The sequence below is a fragment of the Microtus oregoni genome, unplaced genomic scaffold, assembly GCF_018167655.1.
Source record: "Microtus oregoni isolate MIOR12 unplaced genomic scaffold, Mior012 000020F_ref0000438, whole genome shotgun sequence".
Taxonomy (NCBI): Eukaryota; Metazoa; Chordata; class Mammalia; order Rodentia; family Cricetidae; genus Microtus; species Microtus oregoni.
The window spans coordinates 3,031,776-3,051,335 of NW_024543079.1; the positions used below are offsets into that span (position 1 = coordinate 3,031,776).

Genomic DNA, 19,560 nt, shown 5'->3' on the forward strand with positions numbered 1-19,560 from the left:
ATGGAGCCTGGCGGATAACTTTTTTAAAAAAGCAGCATGGTGGTCATTATGTAAATCGGGAAAAACTGGGCTGCACTAACCAATTCACAGGGCAGCTGCACCTGTAAAAGCCTATGGCCCACTCAGCTCCAAAGTTGCTCTCAGGTTTATTTTCAGAAACACCATTTGTCTAAAATATACTCACTTCTAATTTTAAAAGATACCAGTTAAAAATTAGTCCCCGGGGCAGCACCTTAGCCCCAGTACTTAGCAGTACTATGCTAAGTGGCACACACACACAGGCAAAACATGTACACAACGGCCAAAGTGTGATCCTTGGACTCCACAAAACAGATTTCAGTATCAACTAGGGCTGTCTTCTGAAATTCAGAGATCAGCCTGGCTCACAGGAAGCTTTCCTGGGACTGGGAGCATAGGGTGTCTAGATTTAGCACTGTGAACTGAAGTGTCCTGAGATCCCAAAAGCTGTTTGATGGCTGTAAAGGGAATCATGGTTTTCTTTACTAAGCACCACAGAATGACCCTGGAAAGCAACTTGAGATGCTCGGATACATTAAAGGGACAGCAAACTGAGAAATGTTGGATTCTACGCAGAAAAGGGGATGCGGCAGAGCTCCGAAAGCAGAACCCACTTAGGGCACAAGAGGGCAAGACACTATGAAAGTGAACCCTGGAAATAAGCATGGGGCTGACATGAAAAGCCACCCTGGCAAATCAAGGTGAAATCACCAATGACTAGGAGTGGACTCAGCCCACTCCAGGCCATTGCGAAAGGTTACCCACAACCAGGCTGACCGCCAATAAAGTTGGCATTAGGGTGGCCACTAATAGGCCTAACTCCAGGGTACTGTCCCACTTGGTTGACACTGAAGTTATATTCACAGGAAGCAGCTGCTGGTCCCACCCAGAAGCAAATAAATGCAAACAGATACCCGGTCAGATTTTATTTCTACAGATAGGTCTGTACAATTCAGTATTTTCAATAGCAGTGCATACCACGCCACATCCCAGCCTAAAAAATTAAGTCCTTTTCGGGTCACACACAGCCCTTGGGACCAAATGTATAAAATCCTTATGGGACTGGGCCAGCCGGAAACTGCTGATCTGTTTTCTAGAAGTACCTAAAAAGAAAACAGAAAACAAAAGGTTGATAGTCTTGCCTGATATGAACTGCATCTGCTTGAAGCCCGCATTTTTTGATTTAAGATCAGACACCAGGGGCAAAATTTCTGTTGAAACACCCCCCCTTCAAACATGGTGTTCAAATGAATGGAATGCACCCTTAATGCGAGCTCAAAAGGCCAAAGAAAAACTCCACTGGGAACCTCAACAGCATCCAGAACATCAAGATGTCCAAAAAGAGTTCACACACCTATTAAAATCTCCAGAATTGGTTCAAAACCATTAAAAGCGATATCTCACCTGTTTCAGGACATTGAAATTAAGGAAGATCAGAACACACTGGCATCCATGGCAACCTCAGGCCTGTATAAAGTATATAGATGAAGCCATTATCATAAACGAAACAGCTCAAGGCCAAAACAAGAAATTATTTCCAGGGCCAATGCATCAGACAAAACTGGCTATTAGTTTGAGATCAACAGGGTCGATCTGACGGGGAAAAAAGTTATGTCATCAGCTGCATCAGCCAAATTTATGTCAACAGAAACAACTCTGAACTGAAAGACGACTTAGAGCTTCTATGCCCAGGGGAGGGGTAAACCACTTACCAGTCCTTTCCCACTCCAGAATTCATCCTCCATCCAATGCCTACCAGCCACCAGCAAACCTGAGACAAAATGCAGGTAAAACACATCAGCTGCCTGGACCACGAGATGCAGCAGCAGCAGGCACTGCTCATACAGGCATGTCAGGCAAACTGGCTTAGAAGATGTGATCAACATGGTCGATCTGATGGGGAAAAAAGTTCTGTCATCACACATGCCTGGAAACCCCTGAGCCTAGTCCTGCACGTGTGGGTAGTCAGTAGGACAGGATCCCGCTTACAAGTGACAGTTGCAAATGCAACGTTTGTAATTTCTGAAATGTCCTTCTCCATTCCATTGTCCAGGAATCTTTCACCTACACGAGAACGTCCCTCAGGAAAGCTGGCTGTTCCCCAGTACCGGTGGGTAACACGCTCAAGGGCCATCGAGTGCAGCAATAACCCTAACTAACCCTAAGTGCACAACTGACTCGACCCGTACACTGTTCACTGTGTTGTCCCACTAAGGCAGACAGCAGTGGCCTCAAGCTGGTCATCGGCCTGGACCTACTTCCCTCCTCAGTGCCGTGACTTAGCATATGCTAGGACACTTGTCCCAGAGCACAAATTCGACCTAAACAGATTGGGTGAGAATTACGATCACACCACTTTGAAAAATGCTCCATTGAAATTACAGGCACGTGAACTCAAGCTATAACATTCTTAGAAAATCTCAATACAAAGAAAATGTGCCACAGGCCTGCCTACAGACCAATTTCACGGGATCATTCTCTCTCAACCGAGATTCCCTTTCCTTAGGCATCTCTCATTTGACTCAAGCCACCAAAAGATAAACCAACTAGGGCAGGGATCTGCACGCACAGGTTACATCCCCTAGAAATGGAGGTATAGAAGGAATGTAAATTGAAAACAGGCATTCTACAAGTTTCTCTTAAATCTATCCATTCATTAGGATTTACCAGTAGGAAAAGTTCAGAGGCAAGACACGTGCCCATCCCCTCTGGCCAAACCTATTACTCCCAGCATTGAATCTTGCGTTTGAATTCCGTATCACAGCCCAAAAAAAGGCTCTTAAAAGCACGTGTTTCATACATTAAACCATAAGACAAATCGCACCTTAAGAAATTATGAAGTCGAAGATCATAGACGGAGTCTCATCTCCCTGGAGGCCCAAAGGTGACGTCTCCTCTCCCTCCAACCCCTGTTCTGCACCGCTTAACCATGCCAACCTGCAAAACAAAGGCGTCAATCGCCATTTTGCCTCGGTCTGAACAAAGCCGACTAAGGCCTTTGGGGCTGGCGTATCAGGATTAACTGGCAAAAATGTTTAAGAAATCAGCATTGTCGATATGACGGGGAAAAAAGTGAAGTCATCATTTACACCAGCCAAGTGCTTTTCAGGCCCAACCAGAAGGCGTCTTTTCCATCTAAATCACTTCCCCAAAGGTCAAGCTGGGGCTGGCGCTAGACAGGTCACACCGTGAGATTATGACCAATTACAGCAACCACAGCATAAACTTGGCAAAAGATTAACAGAAAATTGTACCGTGGGGCCTCAACTCACCATCTGAACATTACTCCAACAAGGACGAGACATGACGCACAACACTGCGAAAGAAGTATCTCAGGGACGAAAGAACGAGCATGAGAGCCGACCTTCCTTATATAGACCAAAGCAAAGCATGCGCCTGCGCACTGGGCCTCAGGCGCGCCGCTTCCGGTCGCGGCCGCTACGCCCTCTGGGAAATAGAGTCCCGAGCTGCCCGGCCCCCAGCTCGCTAATGGTTGTTCCTCCCTCGTCTAGCCCCTCCCCATGCTCACTGGGCCTCCGGGGCTGCTCAGCCTCCCCGACATGTCGTGCTTGGCACGCACGAGCCGCCCGCCGCGTCCCCCTTGCTCCGGGGCCAGCCGAGACCTGCGGCCGCCCGGGGCGCAGTCAGCCCGCCTCCCGCCGCGCCCTCCCGTCTGCGGCGCCCACGGCAGCCGCCAGTCCAGCCGCCGCCGCGGGGGCTGAGGCGACACCGCCCTTCCGCCCGCCCCAAGGGCGGGGGCACCGCCGAGCTCGGCCCGGCCTCTCGCTGGCGCCGGCGGCACCGCCTCCTCGTCCTGCGCGGCCTCCACCTCCTCCTCCGGGCCGCCCACCCAGCTCCTCGCCCCGCCCAGGGGCTGCGGGGACTGGAAACCGAAAGTGCGCGGCATCGGGCGGGGCCGCGACCTGCCAGGGCCCGGAGCTGAGTGCTACCCCGGTGGAGGACGCGCCAGAGCCGGTGAGTGGCCTCCGCCCCATCCCGCACCTGCTCCTGCGGCGCCGCGATCACCAGTGCCCGACTCTGCCTCGGGCCGGTGTCAGGTTAGCCCTGAAGTCCCTGACTGCCCTGCTCAGCGTCCCCATTACCCCCGGAATTTTTGTCCCCTTCCCTCAGTTTCCTTTTAGCTCAGAGAGTCCCTGTCCCCTTCCCCCTATTCTCCCTACAGTCCCGCCAGGGTCCCTGCTGGCCTCGCTTCCCCTATAGCCCCTGGAGTCTCTGCCGCCTTCCCTAAGTTCCTCTAAGTCCCCAGAGTCCCTGTCCCCTTCCTTCAGCGCCCAATCACCCCCGGAGTCCTTGTCTGCTCCCTCAGTTCCCCTATAGCTCCTGAAGTCCCTGTCTGCTTCCTCAGTTCCTCTACAACCCCCGGAGTCCTGTTTGTTTCCTGAGTTCTCCTAATAGCCCGGAGTCCCTCACTGCCCCTCAGTTCTCCTATAGCCCGGGAGTCCCAGACTGCCCCCTCAGTTCTCCTATAGCCCGGGAGTCCCTGACTGCTCCCTAAATTCTCCGTCATCCCTGGATTACCTGTCCTTTTTTCTCATTGCACCCTCAGCATCTAGAATTTTTTCCCACTGTCTTCACCACCCCAAGAGTCCTGCTCCCCCTCCTTAGCTTCACCATCCCCCTCAATCCTCAGTATTGTTACCAGTTATCAGCAGCCCCATTACTCCTAAATCCCTGCTCTGTAAGAGTTTCTATCTCCTCCCCCAGCACCCATCATCACCTGCTGAGTCCCAGCCACTGCCATTGCCACCCTCCCCCCCTTCAGCTCACCGGTCACCACCCTGCTCCCCCCAGTGCCCCTTCATCTCAGCACCCAGGCACCCCTAGGAGACTTCTTGAGCATCCCGTGAACTCACCAGCAGTAGCTCTCCACCGCATCCCCACAGTCCCCATCCTGGTGATCTCACCACCTCCGTTTCTCATCCCTATCTGTCCCCACTTCTGCCACAGCCATCCGCTGCCTCTGGCTTCATTCCTTTTGCATTCATTAGCATCTGCAGAAGGCCCTAAGCTCTGCCCACTTCTAGAAGCCCCCAGATCTCTCCAGCTTGCGCTAAGGGATGAGTGGTGTGGTGACTTCTCTGACTTGAAACAATCCAGCTGCCACCTCTGGCTCCACCTCTCTCATCTTACCCCATAATTACCGCTCCCTAATTTCTATCCTGGCAACAGCTTAACCATTGCGGATCTTCTTCCTGCCCTCCCTGCCTTGATCCCCTCAAAACCCTAAACAAAGCAGTCCCCTCTTCTGTGTGCCCCTCCCTTTCTAGCACTTTTCTTCTACACTCCCAAACTGCTAGCATTCTATTTTAGTGTTTTTCAAAATGAAGAAGAAGAAATTTTTCTTCCCAGAAAAATTAAAAACAGACACTAACCATTGAGCCTGCAGTGAGAGAACAGGGTTTGGTAAGCTGAGAAGAAAAGACACCACAAAAATATTCCCAGCGGGAAGAAAAGAGACTCTTTTTCAGATAAGAATAAAAGCTACCTCTCATACAATGCCAAATCTATTCACAGTTTCCAACTATGAATATTTTAAAACTGTGAGGACAGTCTGAAAAATCCTTTTGCTGGGAACTGAGTCACCGCCACCCCACCCCCCCTTGCACCCACATGATATGCATGAGTTATATTGAGAAGTTCCCTGAAGGGGCTTCCTCTTCCCCCAGCGTCAGAAATTATCGAGATGGAAGAAGGGTGAGAACTGCTGACTTCTGACTGGTCCCCAGGAAATAGCACCAATGTTTCCTTGTTTCCAAGCTGTAGGGAGCAAGAATTTATAGACTGCTGTGTCGTAAGAATGCCAGGTAGGGTGGTGGGTACTTTAGTACTTTGTTGAAGCAGGGTCTCCTAGTCCACGTGGGACTCAGATTCAGTGGAGGCTGGTTTTGAATTTCTGATCCTCCCAGGAGCTGAGATGAAAGGGTGGGCGTGCACTCTCTGGAATTGACAAACACGGCTCCTTTTGCCCAGCAATCATTTTGTAAGAAAGGAAACGAAACCTAAGCAATGGATTAAGTAACTTTGCTGAAGGCAAACCAAACAGTAGTTTGGGAGTTGATGACACTCTGTCCATAAGCAGGTACAGGGAGAGCCCAGGAATGCACTGTTGGATCTCTTGGAATCGCCTAAATTGTGAACTTAGTTTATATCATGGTTGGGAATCCACAAGGATGAGTGTTTGTGCCTATGATTAAAATCTGCATTTACTAACTTACTCTTAGTTAATAAATCATTAACATGCACAGGCAGAAAGGCTGGCTTCACGGTGTTTAGGCGTTTGCTGTGTTTGAAGGGCACTGGTAACTCTCAGCCTGTGCTGTTACAGATAACTTCAAGTCAGGTGAATGTAGAAGGATCTGGTGGCTCAGACATGGAAGACAGAAGACCACATCTGGAAGCCAGGCCCAGGAATCCCCCTGCTAACCACAGAGGTAAGCAGGGTTCTACCCAGTGGAAAGGAAAAGCCCACCTGGGGATGGCCTGTGTTTTTCAAATAAGGATCTTACCAGGCAGAGGTGGCATGGGAGACCGAGATAGGCTAATCTCTGAGTTCAAGGCTAGCCTGGTCAACAGAGTATCAGGACAGCCAGGGCTACAGAGAAACCCTGTCTTCAAACCAAACAGACAAACAAACAAGACCTTAGCTACAGCACAAATGACCTATAAAACTTCCTACCTCTGAGAGCCGTGAATGGGTACTGATGGGAGGCCTGCCATGCCATCAGATGGAAGCATTGAGGGATTGAGGCCAGCTGAACAGTGAGATCAAGGCCATCCAGAGTTCCATAATGAAGCCTTGTCTTAAAAACCCGGGTCGAGAGGTTCAGCTCTGCGGTGGAGTGCTTGCCTCACCCCCTGCCACACAGGGGGTGGTCCCTGGCACTGTGAGTGTGAGAAGAGACAAGTGATGGCATGTGGAAACAGCATGATCCCTGGTTTGCAACAGGGCTGTCCAGTAGAAACTTGGGGTCACTAAAAACTACTTTGTAATCTCTAATAGCATCATTAGGAAATTTAAAAGCAAACCAGTCAGTAACTTACGACATTTGTTTGTTTATGTGTATATGTGCCCGTTCTGTGGAAGTCAGAGTTTTTCCTTCTGCCGTGTGGGTCTTCAGAACTAAACTCAGATCTTCAGGCTTGGTAGCGAGTGCCCTTATCTATTAAGATGTCTCACTGAGCCGAGCGGTGGTGGCGCACGCCTTTAATCCCAGCAGAGGCAGGCGGATCTCTGTGAGTTCGAGACCAGCCTGGTCTACAAGAGCTAGTTCCAAGACAGGCTCCAAAACCACAGAGAAACCCTGTCTCGAAAAACCACAAAAAAAAAAAAAAAAAAAAAGATGTCTCACTGACCTTGACTTTTTTTTAATTTAATGCCAACTTAATAAATATAATGCTCTTATTTCTTATTTTAATCATATCCTAAATATTAATATTTTATGAGAATTAATGCACATATAGACATATGTGGGACAAAACATTCATATATATATAAATTATATATTTTAAAAAATTTAAAGGCCAGCTTGGGTTAGACCCTGTTTCAGAAAAAAAAAAGTACCTAGCCAGGCATGGTGGTATATCTCTTTAATCTCAGCAGTAGGGAGTTAGAGGCACCAAATTCTATGTATGCATTTTAAGCCAGTCTATTCTATGTAGTGAATTCCAGACTAATCAGGATTACACAGTGAGACCCTGTATCAAAAAACAAAACCACAAAAAAAAAAAAACCACAAAAAAATAGCTAAGTGTGTTCTGCATCTGATATAGTGAGATGGTCCATCATCTTAAGTATTGCATGTATTTGTAGCTTTCCTAACTAGCTGTGAAATTTTGCACAGCCAGTGTTTTGTAAATTCCATACCACTCTGCTAAAGTAAGTATCTCTGGAACCAGCCTTAGAGCAAAGAGGGATTGTGAGTTTGTCTAGCAAAGGTAGCCCCCTGCATAGGGTGCTGGCTCCCAGGCCCCAGGCACTGTGGGACACCACCCTCCCTCTCTGGCTTCCTTTGTGAGAACAGCAATAGATGGGGGAGGGGAAGAGTGGCTGATAACACACAACCGGAGTTCTGAGTTTCGCTTTTCAGTTTCCTGAATCAAAGTTTAAGTTTCATTTTCCTATAAGGAAACTGGATGTGCGTACTTCATTTTCTCTACAGTCTGTTGGTTAGGCATTAAAATAAAAAACATCTTGGAAGAGGGAGTGCTGTCTTCCTCTTTTTAATTCAAGTTGCATTTCCTGTGCTGGCAAAGGTCGGGTAGTGTTTCCATCACTGTTTCCACTTGTCCTTGTAGAGTAGCCACAGGAGCTATAGGACAGTCCTAAGAACAGCTCCAAGTATTTTATAATATATGTGTTCATATATTATAAATATGTGTTCAAATAAATTTCCCATGTTTATGTCTACATGAAATATTGAGGTATACATTGGCAATATTTACTTTACATTTTTAAATTACTTTTATTTATTATTTTTAAGATTTATTTATTTTATGTGCATTGATATACATTGTGAGGGTGTCAGATCTCCTGGAACTAGAGTTATAGACAGTTGTTAGCGGCCATGTAGGTACTGGGAATCAAACCCAAATCCTTAGGAAGAGCAGCCAGTTCTCTTAATTACTGAGCCAGTACTCCAGTACTTACCTGATTTTTTTTTTTCTTTTTGGCTTTTTGAGACATGGTTTCTCGGTGTAACAACCCTGGCTTACTTTGTAGACCAAACTGGCCTCGAACTCACAGAGATCTGCCTGTGTCTGCCAAGGACTGGGATTAAAGGTGTGAGCCACCACTGCCCAGCCTTATCTGACATTTTATAAACATTTTATCCAAAGCAGTCAGATGCTGAGAAACCTAGAAATTATACAAGGTTCCACAATGAGGAAGTGGTCAAGCTAAGCTGCTCTTTGACTGTTGTGTGCTGACTTGTTTTTTGCTGGCCAAAGACTAGAACCCTCGGAAAGTTAGGCCTCAGCATGAGACACCAAGTAAAATATTTCATTTACTCTCTAACATGTAGCAAGCACTCAGCAGGTGCTCATTCAGTTTCTCTCTTGTTTCTTTGAGGAAAACAGTGTTTTCATAATCTACACTGCAAAAGTAATCATCTTTTCTTGTAGCAATTGGGATAGAACTCAGGGCTTCAAGGCAAGTGTACTACCACTGCCGATACACCACAGCCCCAGCCCCCCTACCAGAGTCTTGCCACGTAGCTTAAGCTAGCTTCTAAGAAACTGGGTTGTCCAAGTTGGCCTTGAACTCCTGATCCTTCCGCCTTAGTCTCTGGGAATAACACTTGGCTCTATAGTTTTTTATTTATTATGCAATTTGACAAGAAACTTTTAAAGAAGAAGACTTAGCTGGGTGGAGTGGCACACAGCTTTAATCCCAGCACTTGGGAGGCAGAGGCAGGTGGATCTCTGGGAGTTCGAGGCCAGCCTGGTCTACAAAGGGAGTTCCAGGACAGCCAGGGCTAAATAATGAGACCCTGTCTCAGAAAACAACAGCAAAGACTTAACTATTTTTTAGCTCAGCATACACAGAGTCTGTCTGTCTATCTGGACTATGTATACTACCTGTGTGCAGGGGCTTGCAGAAGCCATAGGCATTGAATCCCCATGGAGCTGGAGTTACAGTAGTTTTGTACCACCTGGTGTGGGTGCTGGGAACTGAACTTGGGAAGAGCAGTGTGTGCTGTTAACTGCTGTGCCACCCATTTCTCAGTCCTTGCCAAGAAATTTTCTAAATCTCTCCGAGCAAAATCTGAGCTGCTTGTTTGTTCTGGAGGATGGAAGTATGTTCTTTGTTGTTTTACTGGACTTCCTCACTTCTTGACTTGGTGCTTAACCCAACATCCCCATTGTGTTTAGGCCCTATAGATGGAGAATTACCACCAAGAGCTAGAAATCAAACCAGTAACCCAGCAGCCAGTGCACTCCGAGGCGGAACCAACCATGCTGGAAGGCATCCCAGGTCCAGCAACCCTCCTGTTCCTTTTAGACTGAGGGAAGAGAGATTTAGGGCTATGGGCAGGAACCCACATCAGGGAAGAAGGAACCAAGAGGGGCACACCAGTGATGAAACTAGAGACCAGAGACAAGGCCAGAATGATACCAGGAGGAGAAATGACAACCAGGAGGGTAGGAACCACAGACCACCATGGTCCAGCGACAACTTCCAGCAGTGGCGGACCCCACAGCAGAAGCCCGCAGAGCAGCCACAGCAGACGAAGAGACTTGGCTACAAGTTTCTGGAGAGTCTCCTGCAGAAAGAGCCCTCTGAAGTGGCCATCACACTTGCCACAAGTGTAGGACTCAAGGAGCTGCTTTCTTATTCTTCCATGAAACCCAGCTTCCTTCAGCTGATCTGCCAAGTTCTCCGAAAGGCTTGCAGCTCCAAGATAGACCGTCAGAGCATCCTGCATGTGCTGGGCATCTTGAACAACTCCAAGTTCCTCAGAGTCTGCCTGCCGGCTTATGTGGTGGGAATGATCACTGAGCCCATCCCTGATGTTCGAAACCAGTATCCAGAACACCTAAGCAACATCATCTCCCTCCTCCAGGACCTCGTCAGTGTCTTTCCCGCCAGCTCCGTGCAAGAAACTTCTATGCTCATTTCTCTCCTGCCAGCTTCTCTTAATGCTTTGAGAGCCTCTGGGGTTGACATAGAAGAGGAGACCGAGAAGAATCTAGAGAAGGTGCAGATCATCATTGAACATCTGCAGGAAAAGAGACGAGAGGGCACTTTGAAAGTGGACACCTATACTCTAGTGCAGTCTGAGGCAGAAGGCCAGGTTGAGAGCTACCGGGCCATGCCCATCTACCCCACCTACAACGAAGTGCACTTGGATGAGAGGCCCTTCCTTCGCCCCAACATCATTTCTGGGAAATATGAGAGCACCGCTGTCTACCTAGACACTCACTTCCGCCTCCTGCGAGAGGATTTTGTTAGACCCCTTCGAGAAGGCATTTTGGAGCTTCTACAAAGCTTTGAGGACCAGTGTCTGAGGAAGAGGAAGTTCGATGACATCCGAATCTACTTTGATGCTAGGATTATCACCCCTATGTGCTCAGCATCAGGCATTGTGTACAAAGTGCAGTTTGACACAAAACCATTGAAGTTTGTTCGGTGGCAGAATTCCAAGCGACTCCTATATGGGTCATTAGTGTGCATGTCCAAGGACAACTTTGAGACGTTTCTTTTTGCCACTGTTTCAAACCGGGAGCAGGAAGATCTCTGCCGAGGGATTGTCCAGCTGTGTTTCAACGAGCAGAGCCAGCAACTGCTCGCAGACGTCCATCCCTCAGACTCCTTCCTCATGGTAGAGACAACGGCCTACTTTGAGGCTTACAGACATGTCCTAGAAGGACTACAGGAGATACAGGAGGAAGATGTCCCCTTCCAGAGGAACATTGTGGAGTGTGACTCCCAAGTAAAGGAGCCAAGATACTTGCTAATGGGTGGCAGATATGATTTCACCCAACTAATGGAGAACCCCTCAGCCATTGGGGAGCGTCAGAGGGGTGCTGAGGTCTTGCGATATTCTAGAGTTAATGTCTTAGACTTTGGCCAATGGCCCTCAAAAGAATCACTGAAGCTGGATGACTCCCAGATGGAAGCCTTACAGTTTGCTCTCACAAGGGAGCTGGCTATCATTCAAGGACCCCCTGGAACAGGTAAGAGGCTCGCAGAGCCTGGAACATCAGGCAAGGGAAATGTCGCTCTAGGTTTCTAGAATGCCTCATTTAGAAATATTTCCCCTGAAATGCAATGAATATTGTTCATGACATGGCCACTCGTAGTAACTCCCAGTGGAGACCATAGGCAAGCGTAGTGATGGACCAGAATCTCAATATCGCAGGAAGACTGCTGGGGTCAGAGAGAGTTTGTTGGCTTTATGCTGCTTTAAATTAAGTAGTAGTGAATAGATTATTATACCATGATGTGCCAGGCACCATTTGACGTATGTTAGTTCATCGTCATAACGGTCCTACTGGGTAAATAAAATCAGCTTGCAGTGGAAAAACTAAGTAAAAGAACGGTTAAACTACCTCTTAAGAGCTGTGAGGTGTTTTGAAGATCACACAGGTGAGCAGACCTGAGACTGGAACTTGAACTTGGGTAGCTTACATGGAGAGTCCTGGCTCCTCTCTGCTGCACTCACACAGGACCCCCACATACACTCCTATCCTGCTCTGGGGTAGTAGCTATGCTTAGCCATGCGTTTGACCTGTATCTGTACTTCTGAGTTCGTGTATACATTTTTTATTTAACAAACATAAGACTGTGCTTGTATACACTGACTTGTATGTAATATTGTTTGAGCATATTTATGCTAATGGATATGCAAAGACTGCTAAATTAACTTCCCAAAAACATGTTCAGAACTAGCCAAGGAAGCAGAGGCAGGTATTTAACGTAGTAATCAAGAAAAGGCAGTTCATGATTTAAAAAAAAAAAAAAAAAATGAGGCCAAGTGTGGTAGCTCACAACTTTAATCCTAGTACTCAGGAGGCAGAAACAGGTTGCTCTCTGTGAGTTCAGTCTCTGTTAACCTAGTCTGCATAGTGAGTTCCCGGACAGCCAGGACTGCTTAAAAAACAACTCATGAAGTGGGCCTGGCAATCCCAGCATTCTACTTGAGGTAGAAGCGAGAGGACTGTTGGGTCTGTCCCATGTTGAGGTGACGTCTGTTGGGTCCAGCCCCACGGGTCTGTACACATTCCAGAGCAGGGGAGTGTGGATTGAAGAAAGAAATAGACAAGAGATAGAATAGGGAGGGCATCCAGTGAATAATCTGTCCTTATCTACCCAAATTTGAAAGGGGAGGGAGGTAAAGGGCTCCTTTACCATGATACAAAGAACAAATAAATGTAATTACCTCTTCAATACCCTAAACATTAAGTAACCACACTGTATCTATGTAAGACATCCTGTAGCTACACCTTAGGTCAGACGGTCTGAACTGTCTGACCTTTAGTTCAAGGTGGAAACGGATGCGGATCCACTTCTGTGGGCCTCCACAGGCGATTAGGACTTTATGGCTTTCCTGTCACTATAAGGTTCCAGGCCAGCTGGAACTCCATCCCGTCCCCAAAACAAAAAATTCATGAAGCAGAATAGAAAGCTTTCTCTCTCTTTGTTTTTTTGGCTTTTAAAGATAGCATTTCTCTGTGCAGCCCTGGCTGTTGTGGAACTCACTCTGTAGACCAGATTGGCCTCAAGCACAGAGATCCGCCTGCCTCTGCCTCCTTAGTGCTGGGAGTAACTGCCCAGCAGAGAGCTGTCTCTTTCTAAAGGAATAACATGTGCAGATGTAGGAAGGGGAGTGTTGGTGCTCATTTGTGATGTCCTTCCTTTCCAGTGTGGATTCTGGGTGGTGTCAGTCTTTTCAGGCCAAGCTACATGGTATCAGGTTTTTGTTCGTTTGAGATGTTAAGTTTTCTGGCTTATTAATTTTTAGTGTTACCTTTCAAGAAATAGCAGCTCATATTTTTAAAAGTCCCTGGCTCCCGCCACCCCAGTCCCTTCCTTAAGCAAATGATATAAACAATTTTCCTGTGTATCCTTCCAGGGACTATCCTATGAGTCTTCACACAGACATACACTTGGGTTCAGTTTTCCTGCCGTAACACTCTCCTGTAGTCAGCTCTGTTCGTGTTGTCACGGAGATGTTTCCTGTTACTGTATGAGCTGTGTTCATGGAGACTCCAGCACAGTACTCATAGACTGTTGTATCAGCTTATCATGAGTTGTGTGACACGGTTCCACTCTGTGTGTGCAGAAGAGACAGCCGTTGCTATATCAAGAAAAATAGACATTTGTAATTTAATTTTGTTGTTGTTGCTTTGGTTTTTTTTTTTTTTGGATTTTCGAGACAGGGTTTCTCCGTAGCTTTTGGTTCCTGTGCTGGAACTAGCTCTTGTAAACCAGGCTGGCCTCGAACTCACAGAGATCCGTCTGCCTCTGCCTCCCGAGTGCTAGGATTAAAGGCGTGTGCCACCACCGCCCGGCAGCTTTGGTTTTTGTTGTTTAAGATAGGAACTCACTATATTGCCTTGATTGTCTTAGATCTCACAGTATAGACCAGGCTGGCCTATAACTCCAGTTCCAGAAGATCCAATGACTTACTTCTTTTGGCCTCTGAGATCGACTGTACATTCATATAATGTCTCTACACAGACACACATAAATAAATCTTTAATAATGAATTTTAAAAAATTAAGAAAAGCTAGGCAAGGTGGCACATGCCTTTAATCCTAGCACTTGGAAAGCAAAGGCAGGTGACTCTGTGAGTTTAAGGCCAGTCAGGGCTGTATACCATGAGACCCTGTCTGTTTGTTTTTTGTTTTGTTTTGTCTTTTGAGACAGGGTTTCTCTATAGCTTTGGAGCCTTCCTGAAACTCGCTCTGTAGAGCAGGCTGTCCCCAAAATCAGAGCTCTGCCTGCCTCTGCCTCCTGAGTGCTGGGATTAAAGGTGTGTGCCACCACTGCTTGGCCTGAAACCCTGTCTTAAAAAGGGGTGGGGGGGGGCTGGAGAGATGGCTCAGAGGTTAAGAGCATTGCTTCTCTTCCTAGAGGTCCTGAGTTCAATTCCCAGCAACCACATGGTGACTCACAACCATCTGTAATGGGATCTGGTGCCCTCTTCTGGCCTGCAGGCATACACACAGACAGAATATTGTATACATAATAAATAAATAAATTAATTAATTAATTAAAAAAAAAGGGTGTGGGGGAAGAGAAATGATTAAAGCCATGACATTAGTAGTGACTAAGAACTGTAAACCTCGGGCTGGAGAGATGGCTCAGTGGTTAAGAGCATTGCCTGCTCTTCCAAAGGTCCTGAGTTCAATTCCCGGCAACCACATGGTGGCTCACAACCATCTGTAATGAGGTCTGGTGCCCTCTTCTGGCTTGCAGACACACACACAGACAGAATATTGTATACACAATAAATAAATAAATATAAAAAAAAAAGATGCATGTCAAGAACTGTAAACCTCTGCACTGAGAAGGCTGAGGTGAGCGTTGCCTAGAGCTTGAGGTGTGAGCCTGGCTATGTGGTCAATTCTCATCCAGCTTAGACCATGAGCAGGACACTGTCTTAGAAAGAAGAGCCCGCCTGTCGAGGGAGCGAGTGCCAGGACAACCAGGGCTGTTGTACAGAGAAACCCTGTTTCAAAAACAACAAAACAAAAATTACCAAATACCCCGTCTTTAATTTCCTAGCTGTACGCATCTGCACGTATGGGACTCCTCATGTTCCTTCTCTGCCATCTCTGGTGCTCTTCCCCGGTGACTTGGGCACTGTGAACCCACGTGCTGCAAGCAGTGTTTTCTCCCACCGTCACTTGAATGAGTGCACTTTAGTAATCGTTTCAGACCCAGAGAATTTACACACTAGCCACAGACACAGTGAAAAATTCCAGCATGTGTCTCCTGTAAGAGGGAGGAAGCATGAAGCATGCTGAATTTCCAACATTCTCCCTCCTCCCGAGTCTCCCTGTCCGTCACAGGCCTACAGAGGCAGCCAGGACTTAACCTTGTCTTCCTCCCCCAGCAATGCCCTTACCTACTTTCAATCATTTTCTGCCACATGTCTCTGCTGTCCACTTATCTAAGCTGTCCTGCTGGAAGAAGACCTTGGCCTTCATTCACTGATAAGACGGGGCAGCCTGCCCGTACAGGCACCCTGTTTCTTTACCTGTCTTTCTGGAGAAGGCTACCCAGCCTCAGTGAGTTCAGAAGCTAACATGTTTTTCTGGTTTCAAATTTCTCCTTTGCCACACTCAAGATTTTACAGTGGTTTGTGTGACTGTTATCTTTGCTCCATAAGTGTGGACAGCCCAGGAAGGTAGGAGTCCTGTTTCTTTCCCTTGACGTTGCATCTCATGGGTCTGATGTCTGCTAAAGGACTCTGTATGTACTATTTGAAGAAAACAAAAGGAAGAATCAGTTGCTCCCTGTGCCATGTTGAAATGATTTTCCTGTTGTTCCCTCAGTCAGCTTGAAGCTTTTAAGGACATTGTCTACTTTAGCCTGACACAGTGTAGAAGTTTGGACTTAATTTATGGCCAATTGCTAATGACTTTATTGAGTCTAATAATGAAGTATTTGCATTTTTCCCTCATCACAGACTCAAGTATACCATAGTCTACAAAAAGCATATGTAAGGTGTTTTCCATAGGAGCTGAAAAGATGGCGTACTGTTTAAGAGCACTGACTGCTCTTTCAGAGGAGCCTGGTTTGATTCCCAGCACCCACATGGCATCTCACACCTGTCTGTAACTCAGTTCCCAGGGGATCTGACACCCTCACACAGACATATATACAGGCAAAACATCAATGCACAATAAAATAAGAAAATAAAAAAAAAAGAATTTGCCACATAAGAGCCAAGCATAGTGACATAAATCTGTTATCCCAGGAGGGACAGGAGCAGATGGATCTCTAAGTATGAGGTCAGCCTGTTCTACATAGTGAGTTCCAAGCCAGCCAGGGATATATTGGTGAGATCCTTTCAGATAAGATAGGGAACAATGTGAATGTCGTCAGGCAATGGGTGCTTGGGTTGACAGCACACTCCTCTCATCTCTGTACTCAGCGCCCAGTGACAGGAAAATCAGGAGTTCAGAGCCAGACTCAGCCATGTAATAAACTTGAGATTAGCCAAGGCTACATGAGACCTTGTCTTTAAAAAGAGAAAAGAAGCTGGGCGGTGGTGGAGCACTTCTTTAATCCCAGCACTCGGGAGGCAGTAGCTGGCAGATCTCTGTGAGTTCAGGGCCAGCCTGATCTACAAGAGCTAGTCCCAGGACAGGCCCCAAAGCTATAGAGAAATCATAACTCAAAAAAAACCAAGAGGGCTGGAGAGATGGCTCAGTGGTTAAGAGCATTGCCTGCTCTTCCAAAGGTCCTGAGTTCAATTCCCGGCAACCACATGGTGGCTCACAACCATCTGTAATGAGGTCTGGTGCCCTCTTCTGGCCTGCACACACACACACACAGACACAATATTGTATACATAATAAATAAATAAACATTTAAAAAAAAAAAAAACCAAGAAAAAAAGAAAAAAGAAAGAAAGAAAAGGGGGAGCTGACTGAAAATTGTTCAAAGGCAGGTGGAATGTGTCTCTGTGTACCAACAGGAAACTATCTTCAACATTTATTGATGGAAAAAGCAAATAAACACTGAAAAGAGTTTGCTGTTATTTGTATGGGGTTTTTTGTTTTTGTTTTTGTTTTTTTGTTTTTTCGAGACAAGGTTTCTCTGTAGCTTTTGGTTCCTGTCCTGGAACTAGCTCTTGTAGACCAGGCTGGTCTCGAACTCACAGAGGTCCACCTGCCTCTGCCTCCCGAGTGCTGGGATTAAAGGCGTGCGCCACCATTGCCCAGCTATTTGTATGTTTTTTTAAAAAAAAATAAATAAATAAAAGAGGGACTGGAGAGATGGCTCAATGGTTAAGAGCACAGGTCCAGAGGTCCTGAGCTTAATTCCCAGTACCCACATGGTGGCTCAGAACCATCTGTAATGGATCTGATGCCCTCTTCTGTTGTGCAGATGTACAGAAAGACAGAGTACTCGTATACATATATAAATAAATCTTGGAAGAAAGAGGAGGAAAGGAAGGAAGGAGGGAGGGAGGGAGGGAGGAAGGAAGGAAGGAAGGAGGCTCCCTGTCCCTGTATATGGGCTTGGGGACACAGGGATCCTAACGTGGATTACTCCAGTAAGACCATGTGGCTCCAAGACTCTCCAGCAGACTCATCTGTGCTACTTACATTTCAAACCATCTCAATGTATTTTTTTAAGTTTTTTTTAAACTGTCTTTATTCTATACGAATTGGTGTTTTGCCTGCGTGTCTGTGTGATGATGGCAGATCTGGAACTGGAGTTACAGACAGTTGTGAGCTTCCGTGTGGTTGCTGGGAATTGAACTCAGGTCCTCTGGAAGAGCAGCCAGTGCTCTTAACCACAGAGCCATTTTTCCAGCCCTGAGATTTTTTTTTTTTTTAAACTCCCAGCACTTATGAGGCAGAGGTATGCAGATTTCTGAGTGTGAGGCCAGCTTGGTCTACAGAGTAAAGTTCCAGGACAGCTAGGGCTATACAGAGAAACCCTGTCTTGAGAGGGAGGAAAAAATTGAGCCATTGTCGTGACCCATCTGTGAATCTACCATTTGGAAGGTGGCCTAAGGAGGAACAAGAGTTCAAGGCCACATGGTGCCTCAAAACAACAACAAATGGATTTTTAAATATATTTTATAAGTGAGCATATACCAGCTGTAGTAGCTACTTGGAAGATAGGAGGATCACCTGGGCTCCAGAGGTGAGGATCAGCCTGGGCAGCATAGACACTGTCCCGACATAAATAAATAATTTATTCTAAGTAATCTGTTAGTCCTTTTACAGGGTCTAAATTGTGAGACTGGCATCCTGTGATGACAGGGAGGCTAAGGCAGGACGATAAGATGGCAGTTGTTATTTGTAGAGTCCCCATCTTGTAAGTCAGTGAAGTGTGCACACAGACAGGAGTCAGCAGCCCAAGACTCCTGTAAGGAGAGGGATGTGGAAAGGGGAAGGCATGGTCTGGAGTAACTATGGAAACAAATCAAGGCTTCCTGGAGTATTGTTATTTAACTGTATTATGACCACTTGTGCCTTCTATCTTCATTATTAGAATTAAAAGTGAAAGATACCAGAATTTTTCATATAGGCTGGGCATGTAATTTAGACAGGTTGCATGTATGGCTGGCATGCACGAAGCCAGCACCAAATAATCAAGCAGTGGTTCACATCTATAATCCTAGCTCTAGAAAAGTAGGGGCAGAAGGTCATCTTCTGCTATATGGTAAATTTCAGGTTACACTACAAGAAGCCTGTCTCAAAAAGGAAGGAGGGAGGGAGGAAGGAAGAAAGGAAGGAAAAGAAAGGCAGAGGCAGGCAGATCCAGGACAGCCATGGCCATTCCACAGAGAAATCCTGTCTTAAGAAACAAAGAAAGAGAAAGTTGGTTTGTTTTTTGTTTTTATAGCTGATTATTTTGTTTTGTTTTTCAAGACAGGGTTTCTCTGTAGCTTTGGAGCCTGCCCTGGAACTCGCTCTACAGACCAGGCTGGCCTTGAACTCCCAGAGATCCACTTGCCTCTGCCTCCTGAGTGTTGGAATTAAAAGTGTGCACCACCACCGCCCGGCTCATCTAGCATTATAAAATCTTTTGCCTTCCAATGCATTCTCATGGAAAAAGGAGGAATAATTCTTTGTTTTATAAGAGTCTCACTATGAAGTCCAGGTTGACCTTGAGTTCACAGCAATCCTCCTGCCTCTTATGTTTCAAGAGTTGGGATTACATGTCTGTGCCAACATATCTGGGTAATGAGAATGTTTTGAAGCAGATAGTGGACTGGTATTTGAAATTCTGTCTGTCTTTTCTCCATGTAAGCAAATTTCAGATGAATATGTTTAACAAGATTTGAAATAGTTGTTCACCTTTTAAGTTAATAAAAATATTAAACT

General features: G+C 46.4%; 1 protein-coding gene, 1 long non-coding RNA gene and 3 other non-coding genes across 6 annotated transcripts in view; 1 reads left to right on the forward strand and 4 right to left on the reverse strand.

Annotated features, from left to right (window-relative positions):
- Window positions 1–929: 929 nt before the first annotated feature.
- LOC121460078 lies at window positions 930–5,036 on the reverse strand. 2 transcript variants are annotated; one of them, XR_005976034.1, is made up of 5 exons: window positions 4,893–5,036; window positions 2,843–2,955; window positions 1,731–1,789; window positions 1,423–1,485; window positions 930–1,121 (listed from the first exon to the last, which is right to left on the reverse strand). It is a non-coding gene; the product is annotated as an uncharacterized LOC121460078 (long non-coding RNA). The 2 variants fall into 2 exon arrangements; XR_005976033.1 differs by lacking the exon at window positions 4,893–5,036 and adding an exon at window positions 3,291–3,697.
- Window positions 1,561–1,649, reverse strand: LOC121460592. The gene has a single exon (XR_005976082.1). It is a non-coding gene; the product is annotated as a small nucleolar SNORD12/SNORD106 (small nucleolar RNA).
- Window positions 1,862–1,949, reverse strand: LOC121460594. The gene has a single exon (XR_005976084.1). It is a non-coding gene; the product is annotated as a small nucleolar SNORD12/SNORD106 (small nucleolar RNA).
- On the reverse strand, window positions 3,022–3,113 carry LOC121460593. The gene has a single exon (XR_005976083.1). It is a non-coding gene; the product is annotated as a small nucleolar SNORD12/SNORD106 (small nucleolar RNA).
- Znfx1 (zinc finger NFX1-type containing 1) overlaps window positions 3,637–19,560 on the forward strand; it is a 32,307-nt gene continuing 16,383 nt past the window's right edge. The window contains exons 1-3 of the mRNA XM_041670218.1: window positions 3,637–3,993; window positions 6,365–6,470; window positions 9,910–11,715. Coding sequence (XP_041526152.1) covers window positions 6,410–6,470; window positions 9,910–11,715 — 1,867 coding nt within the window. The 5' untranslated portion in view covers window positions 3,637–3,993; window positions 6,365–6,409. The remainder of the gene's footprint in view (window positions 3,994–6,364; window positions 6,471–9,909; window positions 11,716–19,560) is intronic.